At 42.3% G+C, this 15,421-nt stretch overlaps 1 protein-coding gene across 2 annotated transcripts in view; it reads right to left on the bottom strand.

The window, feature by feature from the left end:
* Nucleotides 1-730: 730 nt before the first annotated feature.
* LOC128684586 (calpain-B) overlaps nt 731-15,421 on the bottom strand; it is a 35,022-nt gene continuing 20,331 nt past the window's right edge. Inside the window, exons 8-10 of one of the 2 annotated variants that reach the window (XM_053770891.2) lie at nt 12,203-12,324; nt 6,765-6,966; nt 731-2,672 (exon numbers count right to left, since the gene is read on the bottom strand). In XM_053770891.2, coding sequence (XP_053626866.2) covers nt 2,587-2,672; nt 6,765-6,966; nt 12,203-12,324 — 410 coding nt within the window. In that variant the 3' untranslated portion in view covers nt 731-2,586. The remainder of the gene's footprint in view (nt 2,673-6,764; nt 6,967-12,202; nt 12,325-15,421) is intronic. The other variant, XM_053770892.2, reaches the window with a different exon arrangement.

Genomic DNA, 15,421 nt, shown 5'->3' with positions numbered 1-15,421 from the left:
CTCCTTATTCACGGGTATCTCGTGGAGAGGCGCCCTGTTCCTCTGAGAATTGTCAGGTTCCAGTATCTGTTACCCACATTCTGTTGGACTGTCCACTATCAACGAGCACGCAGAATATACCTCCAACATCGTCTCCGCTCTGCTGCTTTCTTTACCTTCCCTTCTTGCTGATGGACCCTCCTATAATCAGGAATCTCTCGTTGACTTTTTGACAGCTAATTTACTCCACGAACTCTGATTATACCTTTAGCACTCCCCTCAGTCCTTTCTACCTCAATCTCTTGCTACCCTCTACCCCTGCACTATCCACTGCCCCGCTGTACTCCATAACCTACTATCATCCCTCTCCCTCTTGCTACCCGATACCCTCGCATCCTTCCCTGCTCTGCAGCGCTGTATAATCCTTGTGGTTTAGCGCTTCTTTTTGATTATGTGATGTTTGATCCGGGGGAAGGGAAGTTAACTCCAATTCCTTAGATCTAGATCACAAAGCATACATGCACCCATCCCATTCTTGAAGGGTTAATTTTGCACAGAACTTAAAACAGGTCATTAAATTCACCACTTAATTCCCACAATTAAATTCTTTGAAAAAAAAACAAAAAAAAAATTTTAAGCCACACACAATCAGTCTACACGATAGACTTGCTTATTCCCAGTTTTTTCTCTCGACTGTGTGAAAGAAAATGGTTCTTTCAGTACTACACTGGGTAAACATGAACCTCAGAACCTGGCTGAAGTACACTTTATTTACACAATGAATCGTTCTGGTTATAATCCGTGACCTTGATTATCAGTAACAAGGACATTTACATTCATAGTGAATGTCAGTGCAATGAAATTAACCCTTCGAGAGGTGCCTTGGCGCTGGTGAGGGGCTCTTGGGCCATGGAATTTGGAGGTGCCTGCCCCTTGGATACTGCGATTGCCTCTCATCCCTAACATTCCTCATGACTTGAATATAACATTTAAATTTTAATATTTTCCTTAAAATGACATTGTAATGACAGGTTGATTTAAATTGATTTTAGTTATGGAGGTGTGTGGCCATCTCGGCTTTAGTTTTAATTCAATTATTTATAGCAGTGCACAGACTGTTTTACAAATATTTGATGGTGCAAAATTATTTCGAAGTTGGTGGGGGAAGCCCTCAAAATTCACTCAACCCCCCTTCCCTCCCTCCCTTCCGAAGCCCCTTAGTAAAACGTAGTAATAACGCTGTTTAAAAACTCTCATAGCCACCACCCCTGACATCCCCATGCAGAAATTCTGGAGCCGCCTCTGCCTTTTTTGCATGTAATAATTATACTTAATAGCTTTGGGTTATATAGTCGGGTGGTAGAGTATACATCGAATAGGTGTAAATCTTCGCTAGCCAGGCTGGTTCACAGCCAGGCCAGCCGGACTGGCCTCTTCATGTTGCAGCTCCCTTCATTGATGCTGGAGAAGGGATCTTGATCCAGTGTTAAAAATAATAGCAATATAGTTAGATTCCTTTTCTGAATTTTGTGCAAATGAAGACCCAAACTGCAGTTCGAGGTAGTGGGAGTCAGTCTACGGAAATTCTACATACATGTTGGTGTACATACATAGCATATGTGAAGAGGATAATCTAAATTGAACAGCATGACTTGTTTCCACTAGATATGTTAGCATCTAAATGAGTCCAGGTAATGATACCAGTCATAATGATGGCGGATGCGAAGTTTTAAAGTTTTTTTTTTTTAATACTGGGTTTATCACTGCATTTCACAATTTTGTGTGTGTGTGTGTGTGTGTGTGTGTGTGTGTGTGTGTGTGTGTGTGTGTGTGTGTGTGTGTGTGTGTGTGTGTGTGTGTGTACACGCAGACGTATTTAGAGGTAAAATATTTTTATCCATATTTTGGATATTAAAGTATTCTTGAGATGGTTTGTAGGCGATATTGACCTTCCTGCGGCCAGTAGTCTTCAAACTTAACATGCACAATCATGAAGATTAAAGAGCGACGTCGTATCTGTGGCCTTCGTCTATTTTTTTTTTTTCCTTAAAATTTAAGAACAAAAGAACATAGGAAGATGGTACACTGCAGCAGGCCTACTGGCCCATGCGAGGCAAGTCCAATTCTCCCACCGACTTAAAATTTGGCTTAAGTGTTTATTGTTTATATTGGCTTGTAGATCCTGTTCCAGTTGTCTAAAACTAGAAATATTTTCTAGTTTCTTTTGGTATCGTTGTTAGTAACTTTCCAGAGCAGTAGCGTTTTTCAGTAGTAATGTCAGCAGTAACATACGCAGTGCGCTTGCAGTCGTGACCGCGGTAGCGTGCGTCAACAGTAACATGCGTCAGCAGCAACATGAGAATAGTGGTTATAATTATAGCCATGATTTTTAAAGAGGTGGACAGGTAGGCCAGCGGAAATCCTCAGTCAGATGACCAAAAACTCCAGCTGTGGGTCATCGTATGACTAAGACCCGCGTCAGGAAACACTTGTCCTGTTTCCCTGACAAACATACCTACCAGTAACGTCAGCAAGCAGTAATGTGCGCTATTAGTAGTACATCAGCAAAATATATGCGCCAGCACTATTGTTAGCGATGACTGAGTTTCAGCAGTAGAGTGCATCTTGAAGCCACTCGGAGAGGCATATTGCAGCAGTATCCATTCCATCACTACAGTGTTTTTGAAATCGATCTGGAACAAAATATTAGTTCATTTAATTATATAATATATATATATATATATATATATATATATATATATATATATATATATATATATATATATATATATATATATATATATATATATATTAACAAGTCGGCCGTCTCCCACCGAGGCAGGGTGACCCAAAAAAGAAAGAAAATCCCCAAAAAGAAAACACTTTCATCATCATTCAACACTTTCACCACACTCACACATTATCACTGCTTTTGCAGAGGTGCTCAGAATACAACAGTTTAGAAGCATATACGTATAAAGATACACAACATATCCCTCCAAACTGCCAATATCCCAAACCCCTCCTTTAAAGTGCAGGCATTGTACTTCCCATTTCCAGGACTCAAGTCCGACTATATGAAAATAGCCGGTTTCCCTGAATCCCTTCACTAAATATTACTCTGCTCACACTCCAACAGATCGTCAGGTCCCAAGTAGCATTCGTCTCCATTCACTCCTATCTAACACGCTCATGCACGCTTGCTGGAAGTCCAAGCCCCTCGCCCACAAAACCTTTCGAGGACGACCCCTACCTCTCCTTCCTTTCCCTATAGATTTGTATGCTTTCCATGCCATTCTACTTTGATCCATTCTCTCTAAATGACCAAACCACCTCAACAACCCCTCTTCTGCCCTCTGACTAATGCTTATATTAACTCCACACCTTCTCCTAATTTCCACACTCTGAATTTTCTGCATAATATTTACACCACACATTGCCCTTAGACAGGACATCTCCACTGCCTCCAACCGTTTCTTCGCTGCTGCATTTACTACCCAAGCTTCACATTCGTATAAGAGTGTTGGTACTACTATACTTTCATACATTCCCTTCTTTGCCTCCATAGATAACGTTTTTTGACTCCACATATACCTCAACGCACCACTCACCTTTTTTCCCTCATCAATTATATGATTAACCTCATCCTTCATAAATCCATCCGCCGACACGTCAACTCCCAAGTATCTGAAAACATTCACTTCTTCCATACTCCTCCCCAATTTGATATCCAATTTTTCTTTATCTAAATCATTTGATACCCTCATCACCTTACTCTTTTCTATGTTCACTTTCAACTTTCTACCTTTACACACATTCTCAAATTCATCCACTAAGCTTTGCAATTTTTCTTTAGAATCTCCCATAAGCACAGTATCATCAGCAAAAAGTAACTGTGTCAATTCCCATTTTGAATTTGATTCCCCATAATTTAATCCCACCCCTCTCCCGAACACCCTTGCATTTACTTCTTTTACAACCCCATCTATAAATATATTAAACAACCATGGTGACATTACACATCCCTGTCTAAGACCTATTTTTACCGGGAAGTATTCTCCCTCTCTGCTACACACCCTAACCTCAGCCTCACTATCCTCATAAAAGCTCTTTACAGCATTTAGTAACTTACCACCTATTCCATATACTTGCAACATCTGCCACATTGCTCCTCTATCCACTCTATCATATGCCTTTTCTAAATCCATAAATGCAATAAAAACTTCCCTACCTTTATTTAAATACTGTTCACATATATGTTTCAATGTAAACACTTGATCTACACATCCCCTACCCACTCTAAAACCTTGCTCATCCGCAATCCTACATTCTGTCTTACCTCTAATTCTTTCAATTGTAACCCTACCGTATACTTTTCCTGGTATACTCAGTAAACTTATTCCTCTATAATTTTTACAATCTCTTTTGTCCCCTTTCCCTTTATATAAAGGGACTATACATGCTCTCCGCCAATCCCTAGGTACCTTCCCCTCTTTCATACATTTATTAAACAAAAGTACCAACCACTCCAACACTATATCCCCCCCTGCTTTTAACATTTCTGTCATGATCCCATCAGTTCCAGCTGCTTTACCCCCTTTCATTCTACGTAATGCCTCACGTACCTCCACCACACTTACATCCTGTTCTTCTTCACTCCTAAAAGATGGTATACCTCCCTGGCCAGTGCATGAAATTACCGCTTCCCTTTCTTCCTCAACATTTAAGTTCCTCAAAATATTCTCGCCATCTACCTAATACCTCCCTCTCCCCATCTACTAACTCCCCTACTCTGTTTTTAACTGACAAATCCATACTTTCCCTAGGCTTTCTTAACTTGTTTAACTCACGCCAAAACTTTTTCTTATTTTTATGAAAATTTCTTGACAGTGCCTCTCCCACTCTATCATCTGCTCTCCTTTTGCACTCTCTCACCACTCTCTTCACCTTTCTTTTACTCTCCATATACTCTGCTCTTCTTATAACACTTCTGCTTTGTAAAAACCTCTCATAAGCTACCTTTTTCTCTTTTATCACACCCTTTACTTCATCATTCCACCAATCACTCCTCTTTCCTCGTGCCTCCACCCTCCTATAACCACAAACTTCTGCCCCACATTCTAATACTGCATTTTTAAAACTATTCCAACCCTCTTCAACCCCCCGCTACTCATCTTTGCACTAGCCCACCTTTCTGCCAATAGTCGCTTATATCTCGCCCGAACTTCCTCCTCCCTTAGTTTATACACTTTCACCTCCCTCTTGTTGTTGCCACCTTCCTCTTTTCCCTTCTACCTCTTACTCTAACTGTAGCTACAACTAAATAATGATCTGATATATCAGTTGCCCCTCTATAAACATGTACATCCTGGAGCCTACCCATCAACCTTTTATCCACCAATACATAATCTAACAAACTACTTTCATTACGTGCTACATCATACCTTGTATATTTATTTATCCTCTTTTTCATAAAATATGTATTACTTATTACCAAATTTCTTTCTGCACATAGCTCAATTAAAGGCTCCCCATTTACATTTACCCCTGGCACCCCAAATTTACCTACTACTCCCTCCATAACATTTTTACCCACTTTAGCATTGAAATCCCCAACCACCATTACTCTCACACTTGATTCAAAACTCCCCACGCATTCACTCAACATTTCCCAGAATCTCTCTCTCTCCTCTACACTTCTCTCTTCTCCAGGTGCATACACGCTTACTATAACCCACTTTTCACATCCAATCTTTATTTTACTCCACATAATCCTTGAATTTATACATTTGTAGTCCCTCTTTTCCTGCCATAGCTTATCCTTCAACATTATTGCTACTCCTTCTTTAGCTCTAACTCTATTTGAAACCCCTGACCTAATCCCATTTATTCCTCTCCATTGAAACTCTCCCACCCCCTTCAGCTTTGTTTCACTTGAAGCCAGGACATCCAGTTTCTTCTCATTCATAACATCCACAATCATCTCTTTCTTATCATTTGCACAACATCCACGCACATTCAGACTTCCCACTTTGACAGTTTTCTTCTTCTTATTCTTTTTAGTAATCTTTACAGGAAAAGGGGTTACTAGCCCATTGTTCCCGGCATTTTAATTGACTTTTACAACACGCATGGCTTACGAAGGAAAGATTCTTATTCCACTTCCCTATGGATATAAAAGGAAAAGTAATAAGACCAAGAACTATTAAGATAAAATCAAAGAAGTAGCAAGACATGCCTGTAATCTTGCATATTTATGAGAGAGACAAAAGACACCAGCAATCCTACCATCATGTAAAACAATTACAGGCTTTCGTTTTACACTCACTTGGCAGGACGGTAGTACCTCCCTGGGTGGTTGCTGTCTACCAACCTACTACCTCTATATATATATATGTATATATATATATATATGTATATATATATATATATATATATATATATATATATATATATATATATATATATATATATATATTATAATACTATAAATTTCTATATACCATAAATCTGTATATACACTATTCTTCAAGGGATCTTCATTAAAGGAATTGAGCCTGATTTCCGCTTCAGTGTTTCTAATCTAAGTGCTTTCTCTTCCATAAGGCGCTGTATGACCCCTACATTGTACGACCCATTCGAGTTTAACACATGATTTTTAAATATGAGTAACCCTTGCGGGTTTAGTGCTCTTTAAAATGAATACATACAATAATGAGAGATAATGCAAAACACACATGTCGGGAGGGGGGGGGGGGGAAAGAGAGGGGGTAAAAACCACTCACCCAGCATGACGGATATTCTGCAGGTGGCCATAATGAAGTCCCTGAGGGAGATGTTGCCTTCTTGGTCGCCAAACCTAACTACCAGAAGAGCCTGCAGGCGGCGGGGCAGCAGGTAACCCAGCTCCCTGAGAGCATCTCCCAGACCCCAGACACTCCCTGATATCAGGCCAGTCTCAGCCTCGCTCTTCCTCTTGTACACAGCCTGGGGGGGACCAAGTTGCATGGTGAATTGGCAACAGTTCCCTGTACTCACCTAATTGTACTCACCTAATTGTGGTTGCAGGGGTCGAGAATCAGCTCCTGGCCCCGCCTCGTCACTGATCGCTACTGGGTCCTCTCTCTCTCTGCTTCCTGAGCTTTGTCATACCTCTTCTTAAAACTATGTATGGTTCCTGCCTCCACTACTTCACTTGCTAGGCTATTCCACTTGCTGACAACTCTATGACTGAATAAATACTTCCTAACGTCCCTGTGACTCGTCTGAGTCTTCAGCTTCCAGTTGTGGCCCCTTGTCCCTGTGTCCCCTGTCTGGAACATCCTATCTCTGTCCACCTTGTCTATTCCCCGCAGTATCTTGTATGTCGTTATCATGTCTCCCCTGACCCTTCTGTCCTCCAGTGTCATCAGTCCGATTTCCCTTAACCTTTCCTCGTACGACATTCCCTTGAGCTCTGGGACTAGCCTTGTTGCAAACCTTTGTACTTTCTCTAACTTCTTGACGTGCTTGACCAGGTGTGAGTTCCAGACTGGTGCTGCATACTCCAGTATGGGCATAACATACACAGTGTACAGTGTCTTGAACGATTCCTTATTAAGGTATCGGAACGCTATTCTCAGGTTTGCCAGGTGCCCGTATGCTGCAGCAGTTATTTGGTTGATGTGTGCCTCCGGTGATGTGCTCGGTGTTATGGTCACCCCAAGGTCTTTCTCTCTGAGTGAGGTCTGTAGTCTTTGTCCACCTAGCCTATACTCTGTCTGCGGTCTTCTTTGCCCCTCCCCAATCTTCATGACTTTGCATTTGGCTGGATTGAATTCGAGAAGCCAGTTACTGGACCACAAGTCCAGCCTGTCCGGGTCTCTTTGCAGTCCTGCCTCATCCTCGTCCGATTTAATTATTCTCATCAACTTCACATCATCTGCGAACAGGGACACTTCAGAGTCTATTCCTTCCATCATGTCGTTCACATATATCAAAAATAGCACTGGTCCTAGAACTGACCCCTGTGGGACCCCACTCGTAACAGGCGCCCACTATGATACCTCTTCACGTACCATGACTCGTTGCTGCCTCCCTGTCAGGTATTCCCTGATCCATTGCAGTGCCCTCCCTTTTACATGCGCCTAATCCTCCAGCTTCTGCACTAATCTCTTGTGGGGAACTGTGTCAAAGGCCTTCCTGCAGTCTAGGAAAACGCAATCTACCCACTCCTCTCTCTCGTGTCTTACTTCTGTTACCTTGTCATAAAACTCCAGGAGGTTTGTGATACAGGATTTGCCTTCCATGAACCCATGCTGGTTTTCATTTATAATCTTGTTCCTTTCCAGGTGTTCGACCACTCTCCTCCTGATAATCTTCTCCATGACTTTGCACACAATACATGTCAGAGACACAGGTCTGTGGTTTAGTGCCTCGTTTCTGTTTCCTTTCTTAAATATGGGGACTACATTAGCTCTTCCATTTCTCAGGTAGTTGCCCAGTTTCAAGGGATGTGTTGAAGATTGTGGTTAGAGGCACGCACAGCATCTCTGCTCCTTCTCTAAGGACCCATGGGGAGATCTCCCTGTGGTTGAAATCCCCCATAACCAGCAACTTTGCTCTGCTGGAATGAGCTCTTCTTGCCACCTCAGCAAGTGTGTCCACCATTGCTCTGTTGCTCTCTTCATATTCCTCTCTTGGCCTCCTGCAGTTCTGTGGTGGATTATACATCACTGCAATGACCACTTTGTGTTCCCCAGACTGAAGTGTACCTGCTATGTAGTCTCTTTCTCCCGTCTCATCTATGCCTTCTATTTTCTCGAATTTCCATCTGTTTTTTACGAGCAGAGCAACCCCACCTCCCCCCCTGCCCCTTCTATCTTTCCTCATGATCTGGTATCCTGGTGGAAAGATTGCATCTGTTATTGTCTCCGTGAGTTTTGTTTCTGTAACTGCTATGATGTCTGGGGACTTCTCATTGATTCTTTCTTGCCATTCCTCATGTTTATTCGTTAATCCATCTGCATTTGTGTACCAAACCTTCAACTTCTGTTCTAATACTGTAACTGTGGTGCAGGGGGTGGAAACAGAGGGATCGGTGTGTGATGGTTGGTTTGGATTGTTCAGTTGCCTTGGGGGTGTCGTGGCTGGAGTCCTTCTGCAGGTGTTTCTGGGGGGTGTGCTTGTCCTTCCATTTGATCCTGGGTTATTCTGCTCTCCTTCTTTAATTTCCTCCCATTTCTCCTTTTGTTTTTGAACTCTCTCTTTCATCGTCTTCCTTTCGTCCTGTGTTCTGTCTCGATCGAGGTACACACTCCGGAACTCCTGCTTGCCTCTCAGCCGTGCTTTCTCCTGCAGGATCATGGTTCGGGTTGATTCTGCCTTGAAAATTACTTTGAGAGGCCGATTCCTTTTCTTTGTGAACCACCCAATTCTCCGAAAATTTGCCACCTGGGTCATGTCCCCCTCGCCTATCACCTTCATGATATCTTCAATTGCTTTTTTCTCCTCCTGCTTTCTTTCATCATAAGTTTCCCCTTTAGCTTCGTCTAGCCCATAGACAAACACGGATCTCTCCCTTTCCACCTCCAACTGTGACTCCCATTGCATCCTCTGATGTGTTTTAGTTTCTTCCCGTGGAGTGTTCCTTCCTTCAGTCCCTTCCCTAGTTATGGCCCCTATGCTTCTTGGTTTGTCCTTCCTGCTCACCTGTTCCTGGCCCCCACAGGTATCTGGTAAGGTCCTTGCACATGTCCTAGTTCCTTCAATGTCTTCCAACCTCTCATTCTGTCCTAGTGTGCTCCCTGCCTTTGTTTTGGCCCCATATGGGTTTGACAGGACCTCTGCATACAGTTTAGTTTCCATGCTTCCTTCAGACCTGTTGTCTGTGTTTGATGTAGCCATTGCCGATGCTACTTCTGTAATATCTTTGTCTCTGTGCTGTTTCAGATGTCTCAGCTCCTCTTCTAATCTCTCTATCTTAATTTCTGCTGCTGTGACCTGTTGCTTCCACCTTCTGCATTCTGCTGCTAACCTCTCTTCCATCTTCCTTTCCAGCTCATCTAGTCTCCTTCCCCAGTCTTCCTCCCTTTTTTTGAGCTCGACCTCCCATTCCTCCCTCCCAGATTCGTCCTTGGAGCCCCTTGTCCTCATCCTGGTTCTAGGTTCCCCCGTTGCTCCACAGAAGGGGGGACGGGTGGTTAGGGGAGGGGAATAGATGGTTAGGAGGAGAGGGGATGGATGGTTGTGGGGGAGGGGGAGGATGGTTATTGGAGGGGTAGAGATAGTTGGGGGAGGGGGTTAGATGGTTTGAGGGAGAGAGGGGATGGATGGTTATAGGGGAGGGGGAGGATGGTTATTGCAGGGAGGGAGGTAGTTGGGGGGGTTAGACGGTTTGGGGAGGGGTTAGGTGGTTTGGGGGAAGGGTAGGTGGCTAAGGTGAGGTGGTTAGGGAAGGGGGAGGGGTGGTTAGGGCAGGGGGGGTACATGTTTGTGTCAAGTGTTTGTGTCAAGTGGTGGAGGGTGTGTGTGGGTGTGTGTGTGTGTGTGTGTGTGTGTGTGTGTGTGTGTGTGTGTGTGTGTGTGTGTGTGTGTGTGTGTGTGTGTGTGTGTGTGTGTGTTGTGTGTGTGTGGGGTGTGTATGTGTGGTGTGTGTGTGTGTGGTGTGTGTGTGTGTGGTGTGTGTGTGTGTGTGGTGTGTGTGTGGTGTGTGTGGTGTGTGTGTGTGGTGTGTGTGTGGTGAGTGTGTGTGTGCGTGGTGTGTGTGTGTGTGGTGTGTGTGGTGTGTGTGTGGTGTGTGTGTGTATATATGTGTGTGTGTGTGTGTGTGTGTTTGTGTGTGTGTGTGTATGTGTTTATGTATGTGTGTGTGTATGTGTTTATGTATGTGTGTGTGTGTATGTGTGTATGTGTATGTGTGTGTGTATGTGTGTGTGTATGTGTGTGTGTGTGTGTGTGTGTGTGTGTGTGTGTGTGTGTGTGTGAGTGTCTACCCTTGTGTGTGTGTGCTTGTGTGTGAGGGAGGGAGGGTAAGGGGGGTAGGTGGTGTGGTTGAAAGATCCGTCGTGTAGGCACAAATTTAGTCTCATTTATCTTTCCCAATTATGCTACTCTCTCCACTTATTGCCCTTTCTAGATTTACGTATTAATTGTTGCTGGTTATTATCATTTTCCTTGTTCACATTGAGAGAGGACTTCCTAGATTCCTAAGTATTCTTACTGCTAATAACTACCAGTAGTAACACTGCCTGTGTGCGTGTGTGCATGTGTGTGTGTGTTAGTGTGTGTGTGTGAGTGTCTTGTGCGGTGTAATGACTGGCCGCAACTTCTTGTAACCTGACACAACCCTCCTGAGACTTGACCGACCCTCGCACGGTCTTACAATGTTGCCCTTAAAAGCTTGTCCCACCTACCTTCTCACACTCGTCAACACTATATTCACTATGTCTATGCTATTTCTATTCTAATTCTGGTAATAGCTTGCAGGAGTGAGTGACCAGTATCAAACAGTATGCAAGGCCAGCCAGGGCCGTCAACATGCAAACCACAAATAGGCGAATAAACTTGCGCTCAATGGTGCGGTGACAGGTTGCCAGCTGCTGATGACGGAGTCGTCGTACGTAGGCCTTAAATCCCTATTTTGGAGATCCTTCACGTGCTAAACCCGTATGCGTTATTTAGTGCAGAGAGTGGTGGAGGCTCGATCCTCGGTCTGCTGATCAAGGTTTGCTGTCTGACCTGCCAGGCTGTTGGTGATCGAACTTCGTAAAGGTCAATTCATCACAAGAACTTAGCTACCTGGACTCTTGATAATAATATTCGTAAAGTATAAAACATCAATAATAATGAGAGTGCCACTTCCATGTCAGTAGCTAAAATTTGTAGCCCATTTATACTTTAATACCCCTACGAACTTAGCGCTCCTCTCTCCAATAAATGCAGACCCTAGTGGGTTTAGCGCTTCTTTTTGATTATAATAATCCAGTAAATGAATCATAATGGGTTTAGTGTTTCCCCATTAATAATGGAGTGACTCGGAATAATTTTCAAGGATTTGGGGTAACATTTAAAACCTTGCGTGACTCGTGCGAGTTTATCGCTTCAACGTGAATATAATAATAACTTAGCTTTAGTAATTATTTAATAATTATTAATTATTTAAGATTATTTCACGGCGTACAAGAGTTATAATTCAGACTTAACATTTCAAACAATGAGCTCAAGTGTGCTTAAACTGGCTTACCATCCATCGCCTGAGACAACACACCAAGGTATCAAACTCATAAAAATCGACGTTGCCTGAGAAATTGCGGTCCATCATGGCCAGGAGGCTGCGAGTGAGGTCCAGCGAGAACTCCAACTCTCCTGTAGAAGGAAATACAATTAACTCACCTCTCCTGTAGAAGGAAACATCATAACAAAATACCGGTTGTTTGTAGATACTTATTTGTCATGTGTAGCTACAGAAATAGTTAGAATTATTTCCTTAATTTCCATTGGTTGCAGCACTTAACGAACCCTCTTTTAATTAATTCCACTGATCAACAACTCAGTATATAAAAATTATCGTGTGATTACATTAAAGAGGAAGAATTAAATTAATATGGGTCATACAATAACGTGTTGCGGTTAATATAACTTTTTAAAATGTCTGTCATGTGTTCATAGCTTAACAAAATTAGCTTCTGTGTACTGAATAACCACCCTTAATTCAGCATTTATTTAACGAGGAAATATCCTTCAAGGGGAATAACGCCTTAATGCTGGTCAAGGGGTTATTGATTAAAGGAATCTGAGTTATCCTTTCTTTGATCAAACTACCTCTTTCATTCCCAAGGAGCTATTTGACCTTTCCGGGTTTAGTGCTTCCCATTTAATAAAGTAAAATAAATTCCAACGGGAGCAATCCTTTCCCTTTCACCTGATGAACTCTGGGAGGGACTTGTGTTTAACCTGTGTCCCTGCAGCGCCGCCGCTGGGTGACTGAGTACCTGTTAGCTAAGTGGGTGGGTCTGAGTTCGAAGACAATCTTTTTTTCTATCCCGCAACTGGGCACCAGGTCACGTTCAGTCCGTCGCTGTCAGGTATGGGAAAACAGACATCGAGGTAATCGAACACACACTGATGCCACACAAGAGCTTAGTCTAGCCTCTCAACGAGGACTCTCATCATACCTCTAACATTTATTAACACTGTCTTACCTGTTCAAGACCATACATAATACACTTTCGGCATATTCTAAGCCCTGAAACGTTCACTCTCAGTGCCTTCGTCGCCGAAATTCTTTTCCCTGTTGACCTGTCAGCAGAAATTAATCTACCGCACGTATTATGATGTTAATGTTGTCCTAACTCAGTCTCGGAAACATACTAATATAATCTGTGGTGTCAGGTAGGTGATCTTGGTTGCCAATATGACGTTTTTCAGAGCATAGTTCTAGCTGCCCAGACAACTTTTGTTCCGAGTAGGGAAATTAGATCTAACAAAAATGATCCCAAATGGTTGAACAATAGATTAAAACATCTCATTGGTCAAAAGAGAGGCATATATAGGCGTATCAAAAAAGGAGATGGGCAGTTAAGAAATCAATATATTCAATTAAAGAGAGAAATAAAAAATGGAATAAGAAAAGCAAAAAGGGATTATGAGGCTAAGGTCGCAAGGGATTCAAAGACTAACCCAAAAGGGTACTTTCAGGTATACAGAAGTAAGATTAGGGACAAGATTGGCCCACTTAAGAGTAACTCTGGTCATATCACTGACAGTGATAAGGATATGTGTGAAATACTAAATACCTACAGGTATTTAGTATTTCACATATATCCTTATCACTGTCAGTGATCTGACCAGAGTTACTCTTAAGTGGGCCAATCTTGTCCCTAATCTTACTTCTGTATACCTGAAAGTACCCTTTTGGGTTAGTCTTTGAATCCCTTGCGACCTTAGCCTCATAATCCCTTTTTGCTTTTCTTATTCCATTTTCACCCAGCTTTCACCCAGGAAAATACTAGCGATATTCCTGAAATAATAGATTACGTAGAACAGGATGATAATAAACTATGTACGATAGCGGTAACTAGTGACATGGTCCTCAGACAAATAGAGAAACTAAAACCTAACAAATTCCCAGGTCCTGATGAACTGTTTGCAAGGGTCTTAAAGGAATGTAAAGAGGAACTTAGCATACCTTTGGCTAATCTTTTTAACATATCACTACAAACTGGCATAGTGAAGGATAAGTGGAAAATGGCAAATGTAATACCTATTTACAAGGCAGGTGACAGGTCCTTGGCTTCGAACTATAGACCAATAAGCCTTACCTCCATAGTGGGAAAATTTATGGAATCAATAATTGCCGAAGCAATTCGTAGCCATCTTGACAGGCACAGATTGATTAATGATTCTCAACACGGTTTTACAAAGGGGCGTTCCTGTCTTACGAATTTACTAGCTTTTTTCACTAAGGTGTTTGAGGAGGTAGATCATGGTAATGAATATGATATTGTGTATATGGACTTCAGTAAGACTTTCGATAGAGTTCCACACCAGAGGCTATTGAGGAAACTTAGGGCACACGGAATAGGAGGAGAATTTTTTTCCTGGGTAGAGGCATGGCTGACAAATAGACAGCAGAGAGTTTGCATAAATGGGGAGAAATCAGAATGGGGGCACGTCACATGCGGTGTTCCTCAGGGGTCAGTGTTGAGCCCGTTGTTGTTCACAATTTACATAAACGACATAGATGAGGGAATAAATAGCGACATAAGCAAATTTGCTGATGACACCAAAATAGGTCGTCCAATTCATTCTAATGAGGACATTAGAGCACTCCAGGATGATTTGAATAGACTGACGCAATGGTCGGAGAAGTGACAGATGCAGTTTAATATTGACAAATGCAAAGTTCTAAATGTTGGACAGTTAAATAACCATGCCACATATAAACTAAATAATGTAGATCTTAATACTACCGATTGCGAAAAGGATTTGGGAGTTCTTGTTAGCAGTAATCTAAAACCAAGACAACAGTGCATTAGTGTTCGCAATAAAGCTAACAGAATTCTTGGCTTCATATCTAGAAGTATAAATAATAGAAGTCCTCAGGTTGTTCAACTCTATATATCCTTGGTTAGGCCTCATTTAGACTATGCTCTCAGTTCTGATCACCGTATTACAGAATGGATATAAATGCTCTGGAAAACGTACAAAGGAGGATGACAAAGATGATCCCATGTATCAGAAATCTTCCCTATAAGGATAGACTGAGGGCCCTGAATCTGTACTCTCTCGAAAGGCGTAGAATTAGGGGAGATATGATCGAGGTGTATAAATGGAAAACAGAAATAAATAAAGGGGATGTAAATAGTGTGCTGGAAATTTCCAGCCAAGACAGGACTCGCAGCAATGGTTTCAAGCTGGAAAAATTCAGATTCAGGAAGGATATAGGAAAGCACTGGTTTGG

This window comes from Cherax quadricarinatus, chromosome 4, assembly GCF_038502225.1.
Source record: "Cherax quadricarinatus isolate ZL_2023a chromosome 4, ASM3850222v1, whole genome shotgun sequence".
Classification (NCBI taxonomy): Eukaryota; Metazoa; Arthropoda; class Malacostraca; order Decapoda; family Parastacidae; genus Cherax; species Cherax quadricarinatus.
This window is presented reverse-complemented; position numbering and strand designations above follow the sequence as displayed.